We start from the raw sequence: 24,338 nt of genomic DNA on the forward strand, positions 1-24,338 counted from the left end.
GTAGTGGAGGACGCTTTGGAATTTCGGTTTTGTCAGTGTCCAAAGAAAAACTCCAAATTGGGAACTTTGCAAAAAAAAGGCATTCTTTACTTATAATATAACATTATAAAGAGTTTTATTTCAAGCTATTGCAAGCAATTCTTAGTCCAGTCATCGTGAAATTTTCAGACAATGTAAATGTAACTGATTCTCTGAAATTATGTCAAGAAATGAAAAACAAAAATGGAGATATTTTCAACAGTGATAACTTGTGTCTGCCCCAAGGTCTGCTGTTCATGGAGGAAAGTGCTTTAATTGTGAAGGATAAAGTAAGAGATTCAGAATATTACAGGAAATATAGACACTGTATAAAAACACTAGAATTAGAAGATGCTCTGAAATTTGGATTTGTGTCTTTGCCATGTGCTAGTGTTGCAGTCTTACTTTACTGCCATGCAGCAATACAAAGATTTTTGAGCATGAGCATGTGTTTAGTTATTACCATAAACCTAAGCGCCCCCCCCCTTCCTGTTTTTCAGTGGGAGGGTTAAGGCACGTTGGGCAGTGTGGGGGGTAGGGGGCGGAGGGAGGCCCCTTTTCCCTGACCCTCAGTGTCAGTGGTACATAAACCCCATGAACAAGCGAGGCTCCACATCCAAGGCAAACAACCCCCATCGGTGGACCTGCCACAAGCCCACTCCCTGCGCCTTCACAGCTCTACTGAACTTGGCACTATTCTACAAGGAGGAAAAAAACAACAAAAAAACCCACAGATCTCTCTGGGAGAGCTGCAAAAGAGACCTGCCCTGGGTCTTATATACAAACACATCCACCACACACACACACAGCTACAGCCACACTCACCCACCAGCCTGTTCTCACACACAAACACAGCGCGCACATACACAGAGGAGCAAACAGTATCTCTCCCTTCCTCTCTCCCTCTCTCTCTCTCGCTCACCCACTCTCCCTCTCCCTCCCTTCCACTCACACACTCTCTCTCTCTCTCTCTCTCTCTCACACACACACACACACGCACACGCACACACACATACACACACACACACACACATACACACACACACACACACACACACACATACACTCACACACCACTACAGTATATCAGCTAGCGACTGGCGGAGAGACGGAGAGAGGGGAGAGCCGAAATGAATGTGAAGATCCTGACGTTGGTGATTGTGCTGCTGGTTTCTCTGCTGTGTTCAGCCCGTGCTGGTAAGTCAAGGAAGCGTGCGACGCTCTTCTTTTTTCTTTCTTTCTCTCTCCCTCTCTCTCTCTTCCTCTCTCTCTTTCTCTCTCTCTCTCTCTCTCTCTCTCTGCTTGTTGGTAGCTTGGAGCTCAGGGGTAGAGGCAGCTGTAGTTGATCAGTTAGCCAGTGTTGGTTGAGCCTTGGGTGGCTGGGGAGAGGAGGAGAAGCAGCACCTGGGCTGTATACTGTGATGCACTGCAGAGGTTTGCATGCTATCGTTGTGGATTTTTTAAAGTTTGCTGTGCCTTGGGTGGACCATTAGATGCTTTGATTTATCAAATGAGATAATTAGAATTTAGGACAAAAAGTACTGCTGATTATTTCTGTGTCATGCAATGCTAAGCTGGCTGACTGAGCCAGTGTGCTGCTGGGTTTCACAATAGTAACGCACTTGCTTATACAATGTTGTGCTATTTATTGTGCTATTCATTCAGAATGATTTTTCTTAAAAACGCCAATGTACTCAGTACTAAATGCACTGACATGCTGTGTGGATTTTTCTATTCCTGAAGACAACACACCTCTGGCTGTCATTTTGGTTTTGCTTTGAGTTACAGGTGCACATAGGAACACAGTACACATGAGATTTGGGTGGCTTGTATTTCTAATTGATGTACATTTCCTCCCATAATCATGTGCCTATATACTGTCATTACAAGTCATTAATACAGTATGTGTATCATAGGTAATGGTAAAGAAATGTATGTATGTTCACCTTTGGCGCTAGCCAGAATGTAAAGATTTTGCCAGTGGAAGTCTTAGCTGTGACAAGGAGCTTTCAGTCAGGTGACCGGTGTCCAGTCTGCAGATGTGAAGCAGGTAGCAGCTGGGTGTTAAAGAAAACAAGCCGTGGCCCCTGTGTAAATGCCTGCATCTTTCCAAAGACTGACACCTATCAATTAACAGCTGCTGGGAAGCATGTGTGCGGTGCAAGAGAAAAAGAGTGTGTGAGCATGTGTGTGGGAGCTGTCTAGTGACTACTTGCCGTATCTTTCTGTGCACTATCGTTACGGAGATGCTGCTATTTTCATCATTGCACGAGTAATTGGGAAGCAATTAGGTTGCATTACTAATTGCAGCACCATTGTTTATTTTTTTCACTCCCATTCCATTTTTATAAGTGAGATTGCTCCATGCTCCAGCTCCTCTGCTTCAGCTTCCACGCCTGAGCTGGAGTGGGAGTGCTTCCAGCCATGTAATGCCCCCCATCCCTGGTCAGGCTAACTGTCAAGTGCCTGTTCCTAGGAAGGCAGCATTAGCAGCATTAGCTTCATTGAGATAGCATTAGGGAATTAGGCGTTGGTGAGGAGGATAAGAGAAAGAGAGAGACAGAGGGGGAGCTGTTGGGAGTCTGGGATATGTGTGCTGTCGCGGGAAGGTGTTGCAAGCGGCTCGGTGTGTAGGCAGTGGGTGTGAAGCCTTTCATCTCCAGACGCGAACACTTTCTCCAGTTCACCGGGAGTTTGCTGGAAATTGCGAGCTATTTCAGTCGAGAGATAAAGAGAGGGAGATGTGTGTGATGGGGTATTCTGGGTGAGGTAGGGCAGCTAGCCTGAAAGAGGGTGGGGACGTGGAGGAGAGAACTCACGGTGCAACAGGCGACAGCAGCTCCGCTGTTGCAGCCCCAGACAGCGGCTTTAGAGTCACCTGGCAAAACGGCTTAGTCACTTTGCAAATCTCATCTATACATTCCTCCATCAGCTCGCTTTGTAATGGGCTTTCCTCACAAATAGCCAAGTCTCGCCACTCTGGGACATTCATAATTCATTCCGAAAGCAATCTGTCTTCCAGTCCCGCCATCCTTAAGCCTGGTATGTAAACACGCTTCGTTATGAAAAGCGCTAAGCCACTCGGATCTGTCATCCTCTCAACCAATATCGAAGTCTCATCTTTCAGTCACGGAAGTAAAGGGCAAATCCTTTGCTGTGTACAGTGGAGACAGACAGGAGGAAAACAACAGGTTGAAATATGCACACATGCACATAAAAGCTCCTGAGATGTGCAATTTCAGCTGATCGATTTGTCTTCTCAGCTTTGAGCAAGTGAGGGCACAAAGATCCTTACCATTATCAGAGATGAACCATCTGTGTGCTGAAAGCCAATTTCACATCAGATGTCAGCAACAACATTATTCAATATTAAACTCTGATGCATGGTGCATGCGGGATCATACAGCCTCTCTGCTGTGCAACCATGTGTTCCCGGTCAGCCAGGAACCACAGAAAGGCCAGCAAAATAAACACGGGCCTCATTAAGAAATCTACAGGCACTCAGTGTGTTTTACAGAAGAAAAAGGGCTGAAGGCTGGTATATTTTGTGAAACAACATCAGTGGCCTTGCGCTAACTGTGTGCAGGAAGCTTTCAATCATAATTCCTGGTTCTTTTCACCCGCTTGGTTGAGGAAGAGAGGGCGCTTGTGCCTACGGCCGTGATTACAGGGGCCACAGAAAGAACACAAACAGCCAAACTTTACCAGATGTCCAGCAATAATGTAATAATGGAGAGTAAACAGCATGAATGAGAGGCTGGCTGCAGAAAGGTTATTACAGGATTATGAAGAATCATTGAAAAGTCACAGGACTTTTCTGAGGATCCCCCCCCCCTCGCCTCACACACGAATGTCCTTCACGTTACAATTTCCTACAAAGGCTCTAATGACTATCCTGGATATCCTGTCAAAAAAGATATCTCATTAACATCTCTATAATTTGTTTTAGACAACCACAAGATTAGATGGAAGTCTGAGCAAGACCCCAGTAATCCTACATGAGTTTGGTGTCAAAATTTGGTGGAGGGGGATTATGGTGTGGGCTTGTTTTTCAGGAGTTGGGCTGAGCCCCTTAGTTTCAGTGAAAGGAACTCTTAATGCTTCAGCAGACCAAGAGATTTTGGGAAATTTCATGCTCCCAACTTTGTTGGAAGTTTGGGGACGGCCCCTTCCTTTTCCAACATGACTGTGGTGCACCAGTGCACAAAGCAAGGTCCATAAAAACATGAGTGAGTTTGGTGTGGAAGAACTTGACTGGCCTGCACAGAGTCCTGACCTCAACCCGACAGAACACCTTTGGGATGAATTAGAGCGGAGACTGCGAGCCAGACCTTCTCGTCCAACATCAGTGAATGACCTTACAAATGCGCTTCTGGAAGAATGGTCAAAAATTCCCATAAACACACTCCTAAACCTTGTGGAAAGCCTTCCCAGAAGAGTCCAAGGGGTGGGCTGACATCATATTAAACCCTTTGGAATAAGAATGGGATGTCACTCAAGTTCATTTGCAAGTGATAGCAGACAAGCAAATACTTTTGGAAATATAACGTATCTCAGGTGTCCTCTTTGTGTAATGCTATTTCCCCTAAGGAACTTAAGTGAACAGTAAAAAAAATCCACATTAGGTAAGGTTGATATGTTTTGTAAGCTCACTGTCTTGAAATAGTTCCTGGCACAGTGTCTCCTGGCTCTCTTTGAATTGTGGAGACTCCTCATTTAATCAAAACCAACAACTACAATCCCAAACACTTGTTGCACCCATATGTGCAGTAAATGCAAATACTACAGGATGCACCAGAACAGCAGTATATGGAACCTATATACATTTAAATCATACTTGAGAATATTATCAATACACTGCTGGATGGCTGCACTTATTACAATAAGTTACACTGTTATGCTATATTATATTTCAGTTTCTTAGGACATGAGGTTCAACTTTGAGAAATGATCCCCAATGGCCCTGTATAGTAAATGCTTCAGTGTGCTAGCTACAGACCAGCGTAAAGCAATTCAGAGTGCTTAGAATAAACCAGTTCACCTTGAACCTCATATTCAAAGGGAAGGCACAGTAGAGAGAAAGAGACGAAATATTAAAGCAAGCCGCATAGACTGTGCAACAGCAAAAGAGGTCTTGGAGGCCTTTCTGATGTGGAGCGTACACAGGTACTAAAATATTAAACTACCTTTAAAACTTTCCCAGCTGGTGGTCTCGCTCACTCTCCTGAAATCGCAGGTGGACGTCTGCGGGAAATATAAAAGGTTTAGTGACGCATTTAAAAAAGCTGCTCATGGCTACTTCTCCTATCTTGTGTATCTGGCAATGGCAACCTGTCTCATGTGCAAGTAGCCCATGGGATGAGGCAAGCAGCGGAGCAGCCAGTCAGCCAGTCTTCTTCAGCAACATCCCTGCTATTGGACATTCGAGCCCTCCCTAATCTGTCTCTCTCTCTTTTCCCTCAACAGCTTAATTAAAGCCAGATATTCCAATAGCCTCACTCCATCCACCGCGGCCTAATATTAACTTGATTTATGGCTCCATATTTGAACATTAAGTGTTACGTTTATAGAGGCTGCCAATCAAATGCGATCAGGGCAGACATTTTTATGAACGGCAAGGTACACCAGTGAAGACGTTTCAGGGCATGAAATAAACAGGCTTTAATTGCTTTCATGCTTAATTTGCATGGTCTGAGGACGAATTATTGCAACATGTCAGTGATATTACCTATTTCCAGCAGCAGCACATGGTGAATAGTAATTTGAGCGTATACTACAGAAGCCCAATCCATTGGTAGGATTTAAGCCCTCTGTATTGGGTCCTCTACAGCTTATGTCCAAAAACCTGAAGCAGCTTCCTGTAATAGCGATCTGTTAGCACAGAGAGGTTTTAACGTGAACAAGTGAAAGTGGATAACACATGATATGTTTGAGAGTTATGGAGCAGTTTAGTAAGACGCCCACTGATAGCACCGTAATTTGCAGCTCCAAGCAAAAGGGTAGGTGTGTGATGCTTTAGCCTTTTTATTTTACAGAATTATACACTGCCAACATAAATCTGCACAATACATCTGAGCTTTGTACCTTCACAGGAGACTATTCACCTCCTCTGTTAATGTATCTTAAATTGTTTCTGTTAAAATTCATCTTTCTGACTAACTAAAACAGGACTTAACGCATAGGAGAACTTAATGCATAGCAGACAGTGGACATTTCTCATCACACAGATCTCTCATACCTCATTACTCCATTTCATTGTCAGATTTTAGGTATGGAATGCTATTATGTTATGATAAAAAATCACAGTCCCATCTGCTACCTCCATTCCCACAAGAAAAAAAAAATTCTTGGCATGTGTGCATAGTTTGCTTTTAAAAATGGCACAGAAAACTGAAATGGAATTCATAAACATATATCTAATTCAGCCAAACTGTTTACTGAACAAATTTTGGAGCACTACATTTCATTTTACAAGTTTATATACCTACACAGATAAACAGAACCAGTGAATGAAGTGATCAGAATGTTACTGGCCATCAAATGCACCGTGAGAACAAGGGCAAATATTTGGGAACTAGAAATACACCAGTACGCTTCCAGGTTTTCTCAGCTATGCAACAGAAATGGTCACATACATCTGATTCATTAATTGCACAGTGTGCTAAATAAACGGCTTAGTTATGGGCTTGTGTCCTTTCATTCATTATGTTATGGATACTGTTCACTGGCTATGAGAGATTTTTTTTCAAACGAGAACCTTTAGGGATCAAAATATGTGCTTTCAGCAGAAAAATTCCCAGCTTGCGGCAGTGTTGACACTTCTCTCAGCGGTCACCCTGTAGCAGGGCACTGGCCCAAAGCAGGGGAGGACTACAGCTGACCCCCACCAAAGACAGAGGCAAAGTGCAGAGTGGCTGAGCACTGATTTAGCCGGTCCTTGTAAGCAACTTGCTGAATGATCCCACCTCCCTTGCAGATTAAGGCTTGGGACGGGGGCCTGCACCTCCCTCTCAACTACGAGCCTGCTGCTGCTGACTGGGATATCCAGGTCTCAAACTCAGACCGCTGGCTACCCTCCCCGCTGAGCCAAATCCTCTTTCAGAGGGCATTCTGCTCGGCATGGAAGCCAATTCAGGCGAAATCTTGCTTAAGATGCTTTGCGTGATCTGCTTCGTGATCCTAGCTTTATTTTGAGGTCCCAACCTGCTGTAACCTCTACCCACTGATTCAACCCTCTCAGTCCAGAGCAACATTGCGACCGTTCAGTCAGTCTCTCTCTCGTGCTCTTCAAGCTTCATTAGCATTCCTGGCAGCGGGCAACCCAGCCGCTTTGAACCTGCAAGCGCTCTGATCACTCGGAACTGGGCCACTTCTCACCTCATCATTAAAGCCGTGCACTAATTTGGGTCATGTGTAGTTTGCTTGCAAAGCTGCTCGCCATCTGAAAGTGTCCGACGAGATCAGAGAGCTGAGTAATGACAAAGTACATTCACTTTTTTTTAACCAGGGTACAGCTCTTTTATTCTCAGTAATGGGCCTCAAAGTAGAGCAGCTTTTGTGGGCTGTGGGTGAGCTATGGGGAAGACAGTGTACCGGGACAGAGGGGGCAAGTTTTCATGCACTCCCTCTTCCTCTCTGGAGCCATTGGTGAACAAAGCTGGCCTTCATTTCCCCCCAGTGCCCAGTACTATCACGGCAGCACAATGCTGCATATCAAACAGCTCCAGTGGCCCCCGAAATGCTTCCAAAACAATCCCAACAAGCAGCCTCCAGACCTTCTGTAAGCAGGAGGAAGGGGTTAAACAGCCCTTCCAGGCAGTATTCATGGATTCAGGAAACATGAGTAGCAAAATTTGTAAAAAGTTAAAACCTTATCAATTTCCGATTAATAGTATCATTTATTTTAGTCCTGACTGAACGCCTTTCAGAGTGGCTGCCATGGTAACATGGTCTGAAAGTCGGCTAGAGATTGGTACCAGTTTCTGCCAAGGCCCTGTGCTACTGGTAGGCATGCGATAAGCAGCGCTGTGGCTCTAGGGCTTCAAAAAGGCAGAACGCTACAGAACAGAGCCTGCCGATTTCAAATGCCGCTCAGGGAATGCCAGTGGCTTCCTCACCTTCATTTGCATATCACAAGAAATGCGTTGAGGGAATGTCATGTGCAGTGCTAATAAATGTAATGAGGCACACTGTAAAAGGGGCTTATTCCGTGTCTAAGCTAGTGCTTTATATGAGTGTTGTCTTAAATTGTGTGTCTCATTTAGGACACAATGCCTGTGATCCGCTATGACTAAGTACAGGATGCTTTGGCAGGCTTCATATTATTGAACTTGGCATAGCTATGTGAGTAGTAGAGAATAACGCCAGCAAGAGCAGGAGTGCTCCATGTCGCTCTCTCTCTCATTTTAATGAATGAAGGTCTTTGGAGACACTGGGTATCACGGCTCTGACGTCACACACTGACAGCTATGGTTACACACCAAGGGGATCCACACCCTGTGCTTGCACTCTCGTATACACACATACACGGTCTCATCAGCACAAACAATCCCTAGTCAGAAGATGGAGTCAGAAAGTGTTAATGCAATGTAACTTACAGCCGACAACAAATCGATTTCTGATTGTGCATGCAAGTGCAAAGCATCCCATTAGCCAAAGGCTTGTGATTTAATGAATGACAAAAGGGAGAAAAACAGATTAACTCATAATTGCATTGGCCACCTCTGACCTCATGGAACTTTTCAGTTGCAAGCATTCATTCTGTATTGACTGAGACACCCCTGTAGAAGTTGTTATAGCTGTAGACTGTGATGATCCAGTACATGCACTGAAATGAAAATTCTTGATCTAAACCAAAACTAAAACACAGGACACACTCAGCCAAACACTGAAACTGAAAAAAACGGACAAAAAAATAAAAAATGAAAATTAACTTACTAAAATTATTACAGTATGTAGGCTACAGTATGTGACACAAAATCAAACAAAGAACAGCTATTTATCCAAAGTAATGAATTTAATTATTTTTTAATTATACCTTACACGTTGACTCTGTCCAAATTTCAGAAACTGTCGATGATAAGCCAATAACAGTACTGGTGTGCTTGCAGATACTTTTTGCTCCTGTTTCTTTGCTGTATTCTGCGTATCATGCAGGATGGTGTGTCTCAAGTGGAATCAAACTTGTAATGCAGAATTCTTTGGGTGTTGTAAATGATTCTAAGTGCTAGTATAATGTGCCCTATTGAAACCATGAAATAGTTCCACACAGATGACATTTTTACTGTTTATCTGCTGGAGCTCAAACTGTTTCCATGCACCTGTGCTGGAGATCAAAGGGAACAAACATTGTCATCATCATTTCTCATCATTTGCTGCACCAGTTCATTGTAGTCCATAAAAAGGTTTAAACACACACACACACACACACATTATATATATATATATATATATATATATATATATATATATAAAATGTGTGTGTGTGTGTATATACACAAACAGTTGGAGCTCCAACATACAGGTATATACAGGTATACATAAAATTAGCTATTAATAATAAGCCATTTAAAAAGCGGTCATTTGGTCTGCGAAACAATATTAGAAGAAATACAAATAACAAACAATAAGTAGTGGTTTTCTGTTTGTTTCTGATCAGTTATCCATTTTCAGACAGGCAAGACCCATCTAGAACAAAACTTTGATCTTCTTATTAGCTCACTAGATAACGACTGCTTTCTTGAAAGTAAATTCCTGTTTTTTTACTGTATTTATGTGCATTTGCGTCTGTACAAATGATCTAATGATACATACACACTGTCAAGATCAATGCTTTTAAACAATGTGCTTAGGTGTCTTTTGCACAGTTCTGTAGACACACTTTTATACAATTTGTCAGAGTATTCAGAGTAAAAACTTTTGTTTAGGCTAATTCATGCCTAGTCTTCTCCTATTGCTTATATTTCCAGTGTTTTATTCCTGTGTGAAGCACTTTATGATTTTGTAACTAAAATGAAAACTGCTTTACAAATAATAATGTATTATTATTATTGTTCCTCTAGATTACGAAACGCCATCTAGAGATAGGTGACAAATTAGCTGGAGCACTTTTTGGACACTTCCAGAAAATAATGAAAGGATGAAAGAAAGAAAGACAGAAAGAAAGAAAGAAAAACAGGTAATGCTGGCAGAATATATCGCAAAGGCAGACAATAAATCAATAATCCTGTAACTAGTTTCATAAGGAAACTAAGCGAGTCAATTTCAATGTTCAAACAGAGACAATCCAATTATATAGCATATTGATTCTCTATTACCTTCAGATGACTGAGGTTGGGCAGCAGTAGGGTAGTGGGGGGATAAGTATCAGAGGTCGAGCCTGAGGAGTGAAAAGGCATGTAATACATCTCCCTATACGGAAACGCTGTGCTGTCCTCACCTGGTTCTGCTTTGCACATAAGTAGATCTAATCTCTCATTTCCTGGAGTAGTGGCTAACACATTAAATCCATCTGGTCCTTCCATTCTCAAAAACAGACTGTGTCTCTAATGTGTCCCTAATAACGATCATGTGTCCATCTTTTCTGCGATTTGTGACTTTTCCTATGGTGTGAGGTGTTTATTCAGACGGCATGTTGTACATTTAGGCCAGTCATAGGGATTCAATGAATTACACATCAAACTCAGCAGCCTCCTCATTACTCTTCTATGCCCTCTGCCAGACGGGCTTGGGGAGATGTGCAAATGCCTTCCACATGAGAGACAGAGTGGGGGTTTAGAGGAACAGGCTATCAGCTTCGTCCAACAGCAGCGAGAGAAAAAGCCAAAATAATGGATAGCACCCAAGGAGCGCGCTGAAGCAGGGAGAAGAGAATGAAATAGCAGCACTTCTGGCTATTCATCATGACTCTGGAGGACGGACACACGAAGCACAGTCATGGCTTCACGGCAACCTTCCATGCTGGAGGTAGAAAGAAGGGGGCCATTGCAGCTATATTGACACATTCCAAAAATTTCTTACTTGATGAAACTATAATGACAGAATTATGAAGCAGCAGGACTGAGTGGCAGCTTTTGGTGGGAATCCAAGGCTGCACTTCAGGGTGTCTTAAGAAGAGATATGACGTCTTAACATAAGAATAGTAGTATCATGAGAAGTATGTGGTAGCATGTTTCTTCCTGGCTTGCTCTTCTTCTAGTAAAAGAATCTGGAAAATATTTCAGTAACAAGGAAGCAGCCTGTTACCACTAAAATCACCTACAATATAATAAACAGGTTGAATCTTTGTACTCCTCAGTGGATTTGGTGCAGGAATGGCAGGTTAAGCAATGATCATATCTGCATGTACAATCTTATGTATTACATCCAATGTTATTGCCCTTGTCGCTTTGTATTCATGACCAAGTGAGAACGGATGCAGCATCCCCCAGAGTTCACTAAAGGGCTGTGTCCTTTGAGAGAGAGCCAAGAGTTGCAAAATAGTCAATGGCTGTGATTCTGCGTGCTTAAAATAGACATCCCCTTGACATTCATCGCATCTGTCTGACCAAGTTTTTCATCTGGGTGTTAAGAGTTAATTTATAATCATTGTTTCATGCCTCCTGAAGACTTTATTTTTAGCAGCTTTCATTACACATTTTTCAGCTCAGACTGAGACGTGTTCCCTACAAAAAGCTGAGCGATGGCTGGCAGCTTGTGATGCCAGGAAACGTCTAAATTGTCTCATTATGCACAGGGGTTATGACAGACTGAGCACAGGGAGAAGAGCAACGGTGATGTACTTTTGCTCAGCTCAAGCTGTCCAGGTGTAATTATGGCCTCTCCTGGCTGTCCGGTTGTATCAACCCCGGAGTGTTTGCCCCCTTCGTGACAGTGCGGTGCTATTCCTCGTGTCACATTGCAGGGGACCTACAGGCTTGAAAAATGGACTTCACTGACAGGCACTGCATAGCTAATACCCCTGCTCTGTTTTTCTCTGCCGCTTCTTAAACTGCTTCAGAAGGTGAGTGGGGTGAAAAATCTTTCGTAACCTTTCTCACATATGGAGCCTTTTTACCCCCTACACCCACCACCAATAAGGAAGAAATGAACCGAATGCAGATACAATGTGTAAACTTCCTTCATTCATTCTGTTTCTCGTACAATAACAAGAGGATAATGCCAGGATTAGGGTGCCTGTGGGAATAGTCAAATATACCATGGTGCTGTTCTATGTCGCAAATAAATTAGTCAACTGTTAGTATGAAAATGTGTAATGTGCTGGATAAAGAAAATTGTGAAAAATTTGAAAAACATAGACTGAAAATACTTAAACCATAAGCAGCTGTTTGACCTTATTATCATTTCTTGTGGTTCAGTCATAACAGTGGGTCATGGTTTATGGCATGAAGTGCAAACATTAACCTACAAATAGTATGACATAGTAGTTAAACAGTACAACACTTTTTCATTCTGAGAATAAAAAAATCTAAATGGTTCTGGCCTGTGTATTTGCATTCTGCTCAGGTCAAGGCAGCCCTTGTTATCTTTCACAAGGAGCAGAAATTCTGAGAGTGCTTGACAGAAAATCCACTACCAACAGTCTTCACATTAGCAAAGGTTATTCATTAGCCTGAGTGCCAAGTTCTAAATTTCAAAACTAACAAAAAGACTTGGCTGAGCTTCAGGAATCAACTCCTTATGTTAAAAAAGATTCTGCATGCTGTTTTAGTGATGCAAGATTTTTAAATAGTAGCTATTATACTGGTCTTGTGGGCCCTTTAGATTCAGAACAATTGTCTTTAGTGGAATATATCACATAATATATTTGCTCCCTAAAGAATCGCAATAAAGGTCTGTCGCTCTCTAGGGAGACGTTTGGAATGTGTTGATCCAGTGTGAGTGTTGTCATTCAAGTTCTTGACAGGAAAAGCTTAATAGGATTCTCTGTTTACTTTAAGACTGGAGCAGTTGTTGAGCATTCTCTAAAAGGTTCCTTTTTTACTGGCAGAGGAGGCTTCCTGACTGACTTTTTGGCAATAGCCGGAGGCTCTGACAAAGACAGATGCAAAGGTTAAAATAGGAGGACAAGCAAGAGGGAGATGAATTGACAAAGCCAGTGAGGAAGTTATCGAGGGCTTCTCTGATGAATGGCATCTTGTAAAATGTTATTTAAAAGGACTCATCTGGAAGCAGTGTCCTGGACGTTTACTCAATCTACGACGATAAAAATGACTGAATAATGTTCGACCAAGTTTTTTATGCACTACTCATCTGTTTCAGTTCATTTAGAGTTACGATAAATCTGTACTTTCCATTAATTCTGCAGGTTGGTAACTTTCCAAAACATTGCTAAACATTTCTGGACTGTGCAATGTGCTCAAGTAGAAAGTCTTAGAAAAGTGATCAGTGATCGAGAGAGATCCGAGATCAGTCAGATCAGATATCAGAGAGCAGATGAAGATACTACAAATCCTCCACACCCAGAAGGAGGACTTTGATTTCCTTCAGAGGTGAAAGGTTAGTGGGATATGGACCACACGCAACAGTCCAAGACTTATAAAGATCTAACCACGCTTACTGAAAGATGACTCAAAACATCTGGGTAAATTTAAGTTTGCATTTGCACATATTCATGTTCACAAAGGTATACATAAGCTGCTCATCAGTGTTTACTGAATATGTGTGGTGCTGTGAGAAGTTCAAAAAATGTGAGTGTAGTGATGTTTGTAAGTGACCAAAGCTATTCAGAAGCGGTACTTAACAATTTCATGGAAGTAAGCTGAATGAATCTACTTGGTGAATTGGTAAAATAAATCTCAGAGCAGTATATTCAGCCTTTGTAGTTATTTTACTCACCAAAAGAAAAGTTCCGTTTTTTGGTACAATACTCTCATCTGGAAATTCTGACTAGTAATTAAGTGCCAGACGATAAGAGACGTCAGAATCGCTCACTTTGCATTGCTTTTTTTTCGTTCTACTAAGCAAACATACTGTACTAGTCTGAGTGTACTTTCCACACAAAGTGCCTTGCAGTTGAGCTATAATTTCCATATAGCAGAGTTTAACTTTTCACTAAGTGCACCAAGGTAGCAGATGTGGCATCTTTAATGGTGGTTTATCATCCACAATTGGTTAGCCTTGTTGATTTATAGTACTAAAGTTTAACTAAAGTAACTTTACCTGTTTTTATTTACATACATATTGTGAGCATTTCGATCCAAACTGACAAGCTCTTTCTCTTCTTATAGGTCCAATGGCCTCCACCGAGCATAGCAAGGAGCTGGAGGAGGTGGGCAGCATGAGGACTCCTGTCCGGCAGAACCCTGCCCGAGCTGGTCGGAGCCAAAGACCCTCGGGCTGGAGGAGGAGACGCCCGCGGCCTCGCTTGTCCCACAAGGGGCCCATGCCATTTTAGAGCAAGGTCAGTCCAACAAATAAAATTTCTACAATGCACAAGACATTTCAATCATGCTACTACTTTAAGTGACCTGTCTAGGGTGTATCCTGCCTTCCACCCAATGTCTGCTGGGATATGCTCCAGCTTCCTCCGTGAGACAGAAGGATAAGCGGCTTAGAATATGTGTATGTGTGTGCGCGCTACTTTAAGTGTCATGAATGCTGCTGATGCGAAGCCAAAAAAAGAAAAAAAAAAAGAAAAAGGAAGTGACTTCAGCATTTCAGAAAGATTAGACAGATTAAAAAATTAATCTGTGAAATAAATAGCAAAGTCCTGGCATTCTTCTTTGATCATAAGCTCTTTGATAAAACATAAATGGCAATTGTACCTGAGGGCACATAACAACTAACAAAATGCTTTATTTCCCTGGGAAAAAAGAACAGATGCATTACTTTTATTTTCATTTCTAAACAGAGTGGTTCTCTTTGAGATTAGTAGAAGCACAATATACCTTTTACTTTCTCCATATGCTACCGCTTCACGCTTAGGCAGTTTAAGGTAGCTTATGTGTAACATGAGGAGAGGGAAACTGTAACTGTCATGCCCCCCTTTTCTGTCACTTTCCATGAATTGGAGGTCATTGTCTACTAAAAAAAAATGGCATCTTTATAAGATTCCTGGACTTTCGACTGCTGGCTTTTGCCATTCACATTTGGTCCATTCACATCCACTATTTCCAACCCGAAACCTAATACATGGCCAGCAGTAAAAGAGGCAGTCTAAAACAAACAAATATTACCTACCAAAGTCAACTTGATCCATGTAAATGTTTTCCTTTATTCTGATAATGGCAATTAAATCCACTTACCAAAGACAACACTTACTGGAGGTCTGTTTCTCATCTGTACTACTTAGACTTATTTTTTACATGAAAGAATATTTTATTTGCTGTCTGGATAAACAAGACTTCATGTGATTCTTCATTCATCTTTAAAGCTGGGAAAACACAGTATTTCTATGTCTTACCAATGCAAGAAAATACCAATGCAGCAAAATAATCGCATACCACTTTCAGAGAAAAGGAAACAATGCTGCACAGTGAATGAAATACAGTTTAGTGCTGGGGATGCACTGAGTGATTTTAAAGGTTTTAAACGAAAGATGTATGGATTATGGAAGGAGTCCATTCAGAATTTTCACAAGCATAGTCCTACAGGGCAAGCAATCATTTTTGGGAATAATAACCCTGCATGAGGTTTCAAGTACATAACCTACAGCCTAGGGAGTCTCACCATAAATTAACATCATACGGGACTGATCTTTCGGAGCAGATGCAGACATGTCAACCCTTTATGGCATTGTTAATCGCTCTTAAAGACTGGGACATGAAAGCAGTAAAAGATCAGAAGCCCGGTCCCCCATATCCTTCACAGTTTTACAATCTATGGCAAATTATAGGTTTGTTATTGTTATGGCCAGATTTTGTCTGGGAATGTAGTCACTCTCTATTCACTCTCTCTGACAATCTAAGGGAAAATGCAGTGGTAACACCACAAAGGTAAACACAAAGAGCAAGGTCATGGCATGGCAGCCTGCACTCATAGGACAACACAGACCTTGAAGAGTTCAATGCCCTGCCTGGTCAATAAAAAGTGACGCATTCTCTTGGTAAGCTGGGCAGCCAATGCTTGTTCTGAAGCTGAGACTTCTTGTGGTACAATGAGTGAATCTGCAGGAAGTTGTGTAGCTCTATTAAAGGGAACGGCTGAGTGAGTCCCAATGTGGACTCCAATAACAGCACTTCAACCCCAAACAAGACAAAGACGTCTTTTCATTCATTCTCTTCTTCGCCTCCTCTCATGCCTTCCTAGGGTTCAGAGTTCACCTCATTCAGCTTTTTCAACCACATCCCAACAGACATAGTTGGCTGAGCCAGCTCATTTCGCTTGACTAGCATGCCAATCAAGCCGCCATTGGCTGGCACCACAGGGGCAGTGGCCAAATTCATAGACCACAACATTCAGTGTTCAACTGAATTCACATGCGACTCTAATGAAATCCATTTGCAGTTTGTCACTCCCCCTATGAAGCAGATGATGTCGACCAACTAATAATTCCCTCCATGCATTTCACCAGGGAACAAAAAAAACATGCAACAAATCAGTCTGTGGCCCACCTGAGATTGGCCTGCTCTGAGCTTCTGACCTGCATCTGGCTAATTTACAACATGTCACATTTTCCACTGGGTGAAAAATGTAGCCTCGCACTTCATCAACTATGCCTAAAGCTGGGTGCAGTCTGACCAGGAGAATTAACTCTTCTTAAGGCCTGATAACAGCCAGGGAATGGCGGAACAAGGCCACACTGGAGGCACTTTAACTTGAAAGGCTTTTTTCTCTTAATGTTTGCTCATTTCTTTTGCTGTGGCTGCTGATGAGGAGCATGCCTTTTGAAACAGCTGGAGAAAGTCACTGTTCTTACCAAATGGGAGAAATGGTCTGAAGTTTTTCAGAGTCAACGATAAATGGCTCTTTCTTTGCATTACACTGAGAGTGAGTAGCAAATGGACCAACCAGCCTGAATAAGTAATAACATACACTTTTCAACAGTCTCCCCTTGGCCAACCAGCTAACCTTAACAGTGTTGTCTCATCTGTAGCCTTCTTCATAAACTTGTTCTCTGAGGGGCAAAGAACATGAGGTTAGAACCTCAGTTGACATTGAGGGTTATGATAATGGAATCTTAGCAGCATGTGCATCAACTACTTGTGTTTTATGAGATCCAGATGCCACAACACATCACAGGGATTGCTCAGGAAGAGGAAACGTCTTCCTCAAATGCTCTGAGAAAACAGAATGCCATACAGAACACAGGGAGCATCTGTGGGGTTTATAGTGCCATAGGGCAAAAAAAAAAAAAAAACACTTCAAAAAGGCATTTTTTCCAATCCAAACCACACATAGCTTTCTTTGATTGTTTAGATGGCTAAACAAAACAAGAGCACAAACACTCTCAGCAAAACAGGTACAACACGGTGACTGGGGCAGTACCCTTCTTGTCACTGTGGTGGTACCCTCAGGGGTACATCTCAGTACCTTTAGTCATGGAACATAACTGTACCATAATCCACTGAAATGATATTTTCTAAGATGGACCTTAAAACACTGTTGCACCTTTAAGGGAACGTTTACACTGTTTGTACCTTGATGAACAAATCATGTACCTGCATGGTACCTTTATGTCTAACAGTGTAGGTGAGGTCACAGAACAAAACCAAACATGATTCAGTGACGATTCACAAACAAAAACACTGAGATTTGAATCTGCTCCTTGGTTACGCAATGATAGAAAAATGCTTAGGGATATCAAAAGATGCTGGAGATGCCTCTTATCAGTCAGTGGATGCCGTTGTTTTGGAAGAATGCCGGCTAAGAGCCTCTGCTATCTAAAATCTTTACGAATAATCAGATGTGGACACAACATAAAAATGAGGACAAATGCAAAAGATTACCTCATTTCTTTTCTGTGATTCACTGCTCAAAATGTGTCATTAAGGTAAGCATGAAGTACTGCTCTATGAGATGCTTGAGAACGGATTTTCAGACAATATGTTACAGTGAGTTAACCTGACAATTATCATGGGCAGGAATGAACTCTAAACTTTCTGATAACTGATAAATGTATTAAGCTCCCAGAAATCTTCCTCCAGTGCCCATGTCGGTGCTTATTACATATATCCAGTAACTTAATGATAACATATTTATAGTAAGCACTACCTCTTGACCTTATTTTGTCTCCTCCTCTTACAGGCACTGTTTAGAGCGCCCTCCCCCTTGGTTCTGATTTCTATGCTCTTCCTTTGCCTTGGGGGGCCTTGCAACAAGGGGCCTTAGCCAGCCCAGCCTGAAGAGTGATGTCCATAGCACCTGCTGGTTCTTCAAGCAACTCTTCTTCTGTCCACAAAGTACCAGGACAAGCCACTCACCCTCAGCTCTATGAAGAATTGTGGCCCGGGAACGGGTGGGGGGATCGAGCCCGAGCTACCAGATTCTATCTCTCTGTCTGTCTCTCTCTCGCCTCCCGTGGTTTTTCCTCATTCGCTTTCTAGAGCCCTTTCATTGCCACACTTTGCATGATGTGTGAGCGCTGGGGAGTTTGGTCCAAAAAACAGCCTTCACCTGAAAGCGTCAGTTCATTCTCCAAGGCACATTATTCCCATTCTCTGTGTAAAGGTGAAAACTGCCCCTTTGTTCCATTGCTGTGTTGTGGAAACTTCTGGTGTTGACAATTGTGATGAGGGAGGGAAATGGCAAGGATCTAAACATCTTCATCACTTCTTCTATCCCAGCTACTTGCTATAAATGTAACATTGTTACATTTGACTTTTTTTTGCATATCTACTGCAAAATGTCCTAGGAAAATAGATTAAGGACCACTTCAATGTTATTTTATTTGGTTACCACTGCTGAATATATATATATAAGTACATCTGGATTGTGTTGCTTGGAATTAAAAGTCTATCTGGAGTCGAGAAAGCAGAAATCGATGACATACAGATGGGTTGCATTTCATCATTTATATACTTACACAACCTGCTTTAAGCATTACTGCTTCTAAAGATTTCTCTGTCCAAAGCCAATTATGCATTACACTATAGACAACCTGGGATTATGAGCGGTGTGCTTAGGGTTTAAGCCACAGTGTCCCCTTATTGGATCACACTACTCTACTACCCACGAGTCTGTCCTGAGCCCTTTCCTGCTCCCCCACTCCACAACGCTCCACAGCAGATATACACGACTGTTAACTGGCCGGGGCGGTCTGCCCTACTGGGCAGATCACCTCTCCTCTTAATGAAGTGCCAAATAGTAAATAAACTGCAATGCTGCCAGGAGAGACAAAAAGGCAGCAAACATGTTACCTCTTATTTTGAGATGAAACATCTACACGTATGTATGCATTTCAACATATTTGTTTGAACAGTCAACGTAAAAGACAATGGTAGCAAAGAGGATAGTTTAAAGAAATCAGACCAAAAATCTTTTAAAGCAGACAAGGTTAGTGTGTTTTTGGAACCAACCACTAGTGCTCTCTTCTCTGACTGCTTAGATGAAGGCTGGATCGCCCCTTAGGACAGATACCTTTTGATTGACAGAGTAATATGCCTTTGTTTTACATCGTACTGGAACTTATTACCTTTTTATTTTGGCTTTTATTTTGTTTTTTTGTTATATTTCAGTTATGTTTCTCAGGGTGCTGTGAGAGAAGCCTGTACCGAATGGTCTATATTTTGTGCATTTATTTAAGTAACACGCAACACATGCAAACACACACCTACATGCACAGTTCAGTACAACGTATATATGTTTTATATTTATATGTAATCTCCCTGCTTATGTATCCTCCACTATTGCTATGTATTCAAATTCAGTTTTTGTAAGCCATTATCGTTCTCCCTGTTTTGGGAGCAGTTGCCTTTTAGCCTGAGCCTCTTCAGCACAGGTGGCCATTGCTTTGATGGCTGTGGTCATTAAATCCTACTGTTAATCTATTTCAGATGGGCCTTGCTGGAGGTTAGCCGGAGCCACAGGCTCTCGGTGTCTGAGCTCATTGTCCAATTGGCTTAGATTGTGACCGCACATACCCTCACATTCAACGTTTCACCTTAACAATTTAATACCCTATAACTAAAAGTAAAGCAGGCCATCGTTCCATTTCCATCTTGGTCCTTATTTGAAGAGGTCAGTTCTCTTTTCTTTTCCCTCCCTTTATTTAAGTTTTAAGCAATTGTAATGCAGAGACATGAGGCTTTTATGAGACTGTTAGCCATATTCATAATTGTGACCATCATTCAGTCAGCAAAGCTGGTGTTCTTTGACCAGTACTCTAGTCCTAGTGCCCATCTTCTATTTCTCTCTGAAAATGGAACAGAAATCCTCCATCATCGACGTCTTGCAGCAAGAGCAACTCTTAATAAGAGAGTGCCTAAAAACCATGGTGGTAAAACACCCAGCCAAGCTCACCTTGATTAAAAATGTATTAAATCTTAGGGTACTGTGAATGCTAATAATTCCAGTCTCACCATTATTATTTAATACTCTCTCAGACAGAGATGTAGATTTCATTAAAGCGCCTTCAAAATGAGACAACTCCGGTGCGCGTCTAACGCATTAGCAGGGCAGAATCCAGAGGAGATGAGCTACTTTCCCCATCCGTGAGGCCGGGTCTGTTGAGATACAGCCGATGGGATCAAAGAGACAGGGTTAGAATCACTATTTTTCTGTCTGGGAAGCTCCTGTCAAAGGTGCAGAATAACGTCTGCATCTGCACTGTTCTTCATGAATGTATCTTTACCATCTGCACCAGCTGAGCTGCCCCTTCAGGGAGTGAAGTAAAGCAGTGTTTCAGCACAATTCAAGCCTTGAAAGAAAAAGGAAAAAAAAAAAAAAAGAAAAAAAAAAACACCCCCATCACTGCTACATAACACAACCCATCAGTGATGGCTATCTGTTGGATCACACTTCCAAAGACAAACGCGTCGTCGTCCAAAGCCTGTTATAGCAGAGACCCCTATCAATCACTTGGCTTTGCTCCAACACTTCTCTGTATGGGCATGCAAGGCTGCACTTTTGCAATTCCATTATGCTGCTGGAAAAATAAATCCTGAAAACACGTCTCTTGGCATGTAATGGTTTTCCAGTGTATCGTGACAATTTTATTGACTGATTCTTGTCTAGCTGGTTGTCCAAAGCTTACTTTTAAATACAGTGTGGAAAGCTGTATTTTATTTGTGTGTGTGTGTGCGTGTGGTCGTATAAAAAGTATAGAGAATTAGTCTGCTACACAATATGTCGTGGACACATGAGAGTTTTCACACCTTCTACTTCTGCCTGGTGCAGCCCACAGTCCCCTATCAGCCCATCAGGTTAATGATGCTTGTGGTTAGAAGAGAACGAATACACCCAGACTAAAAAAAAACAAACAAACAGAAGAAATGGGAAGAAAAAAAAAAAGAAATACAAACAAAATGTCCTTAACTGTCTTTCCAGCAAAGCTCACACAGAAAAACCTACCCCATTTCCTCATGTGTGTTCCAATGTTGCATTACAATGTCTGAGTAATGTTCCTATGCACTTAAGCATGTTTCACTCAATTCACTGGTTTGTTCCCATGTTCTGTTTGGGCTCAGATTGTATTCGCTATAGAAATGTGTGTTCGCCTGGGACTGCAAGTGTGGGGAGGAAAGCGACTGAGTGCATGTTTGTATGATGAAAAGAGAGTTGTGGCAAGTGAACTGTAGGTGCTCCAGTCTCCATGGCTTGGGTTTCAAATGGATAGAGAGACTGTAGGCAGTACATAAAACAATTGCTTTGACAGGCGTTTTCTTCTGCACTGGATTTGTGATCGCATTTTTTTTCCTAAGCTCCTAGCCATCGTTGAGTTTAACCATCATCAGTCTGACACCTGACCAAGAGAGGCAAAAGAAAACGACCAACAAGCAACATATTTGATTGCGTGCTTTTGATAAGCCCGTCACTGTGCATGTACGATGCATCACCTGACGGATCAAGTAGCTGAAATCCAATCCCGCATCTTCACACATAACCTCTAGCTGAGCAGTCAACAGGATAACTACATTTTGATACCCCATGGGTGAGGGGCTGAGAATGATCTGATTATTCTGTAGCTTCTAATGAGACGTCACACCCAGACTAGAGTGAGCTCTGTGTGATTCTAACATATCCCTTCATAAACATGGCAGTTTGTTCGGCACACCAATTCGTCTTGAATAGTCAGAGGATACCTGCATCATCCATAGCCAGCCTCGGCTTATCAACAGTATTATCAGGCCATGCAGAAAACACTGTAAAGACAAGGTATTAATCCTCATCTTTCCTGTTTGAGGTGTGTGTTCATAGAACTCACCAGGCCAAATGTACAGTCTCTGTCTCTGTTTTGATGTTAAACTGGGCAAAAATAAATGAATAAATAAATGAATAAAACAAGTGTATCAGAAATGGTTGAAATACTGTGTACATATTTGAACTTTTGGTTCCTAATTTATAAAAGATAAGCTTTAGCTCTTGGAGTACTTATTTTATTTTTTTTCCTTTAATGCGTAGCTTTGTGTTTTTATTTTCTATTTCTGTAAAGTGTGTAAATATATCTTTATGATAATAAGTAATATTAAAAATCTTATTTTAAGAAACAAGTGTGAATTTGTGCTTTTTATAACTACCACTTCTACAATGTACAGCCTTTTCTACACAATATCACATTTTACAGGGCCTAACTTCACAGAACTTCTAAGTCAAGCTTTTTTGTTCTGTGACTTTCAGACTTCTAATTTTGTGGTAAAGCTCAACGTTTCTTAATCACATGACTGCTGACTAACCACAGTAGCCCACATCAAGCAAGCTCTTCAGAAGATTGTATCAGTACCTCTCCTGCATCAAGCTCTCTCCAATTTCAACAAAGCCTGATACAGAAGTAAGATTATGAACAAGAGTTACATTCAAGTTCAAGGTTAGAATCAAAAGAGGAGTAATAACTTTTGAATAAGTGAATAGTCAAAGCAACATTCAAATGAGTCAAAATTATTGTATAAGTTACTGTAATTTTTTCACTTTTTAACAACCAAAGTTTACAACTTGAGAGTAAAATGTCTTTCTTTCTTGATTTTTCACAAAGATTCCAACAGACTGTCAGCTAACAGTCATCAACCTAGAAAACCATATCATAAAGCTCTAATGGCTTTGTTTATGCTATCATTCAGTACAGTGGTGAAAAAATGGCCTGAACTACTGAGGCATCAAAAAGACAGTGCCTTAAAAATGACATAAACAAACTGTTTTTAAAAGCACAGTGTGGCTTTATCAACTGACACTGGCAGTTGATAGTAGCCAAAGAGAGTCAAAGAAAAAGTCTGAGTGAAATGAAAGGTTCGCCTGGAGCCTCTCAGGAGTTCTGAGCCCACTGGGACTGCTCTGGGAAGTGTCTGCTTAGCATGCGAAGCTGACGTGGTCTGACAGGCAACAGGTCGCCCCAGGGGGCAAGCGCAGCCCAATCTGAAGAGGTTATGTCATCAAACCCAGGTCAGCTGTATAATTGGGCGGGAGGTCACCTAGGTGATATGGAGCGTGACAACGAAGATCTAGTGTTACAGTGCGGCTCTGGCCAGAGAGACAGCTCCAGGCAGTTAGGCATCACCAGACAGCTCTTCTAACTTCTTAGGGGTCGAGGAGAGGTGCTAGCTTCAATATCTTCTCTTTTTCTGCTGGAATGTCCAGTGGACACTCAAGTGTACTCATGGGTTCAGCTGACATTCTTGAGCTTGTGAAGAACCTGAGAGAGAAATCATGTAAGTGGGTAAAGTATGCCAGATGCTCTGCTACTAGACTCTCCTTAATTATTTCTTAATTATTGAATCCTGATGGCAGAAGCGTATGGAAAGTGAAGTTACATAGCAAAGTATGGTAAGCTTCTATAAGCATGACTTCAGACTAAGCCAAAATATTAATATCTGGAGCATCCCTGGCACCCAGCTTTCAAATCTCTTCCATCCCACCATTAAAATCCCTTTACTGCTGTTTGGCTCACCTAGCATAACACCAGCAGCTGTTTCAGCACTGACTGATGGATGAATATTAGTGTGTTTTTTATGGTTTCCAGCTTAGTCACTTCAGACTAATCAACCAAGCTGATGTGTGCTGGATCTGACAGTATATTGTCAAATCACCAGCATTCGTCAACCGTCAAAAATCCAGGAAGAACGTCAACATCATGGACAATTAAGTGCACTGCAGCTTTTAAGAGGTGCCACTTGGGCTCTCGCATGGGGTCCACCACTGCAGTGAAGAGGAAGGAAAGTACAGGGGCTACAAGACCAAGCCTGGAACCAGGTAAAGAGCTAGAATAACACTGGCATAATGTGCCTCAGCTG

At 41.9% G+C, this 24,338-nt stretch overlaps 1 protein-coding gene across 1 annotated transcript; it reads left to right on the forward strand.

The window, feature by feature from the left end:
- Positions 1-633: 633 nt before the first annotated feature.
- Positions 634-21,448, forward strand: apln (apelin). The gene is made up of 3 exons (XM_017698341.2): positions 634-1,215; positions 14,247-14,419; positions 18,205-21,448. The coding sequence occupies exons 1-2, from the start codon at positions 1,149-1,151 to the stop codon at positions 14,411-14,413; spliced, it is 234 nt and encodes a 77-aa protein (XP_017553830.1). The 5' UTR covers positions 634-1,148; the 3' UTR covers positions 14,414-14,419; positions 18,205-21,448.
- The last annotated feature ends 2,890 nt before the right edge of the window (positions 21,449-24,338 follow it).

Source organism: Pygocentrus nattereri, chromosome 8 (assembly GCF_015220715.1).
Source record: "Pygocentrus nattereri isolate fPygNat1 chromosome 8, fPygNat1.pri, whole genome shotgun sequence".
In the NCBI taxonomy this organism is placed as follows: Eukaryota; Metazoa; Chordata; class Actinopteri; order Characiformes; family Serrasalmidae; genus Pygocentrus; species Pygocentrus nattereri.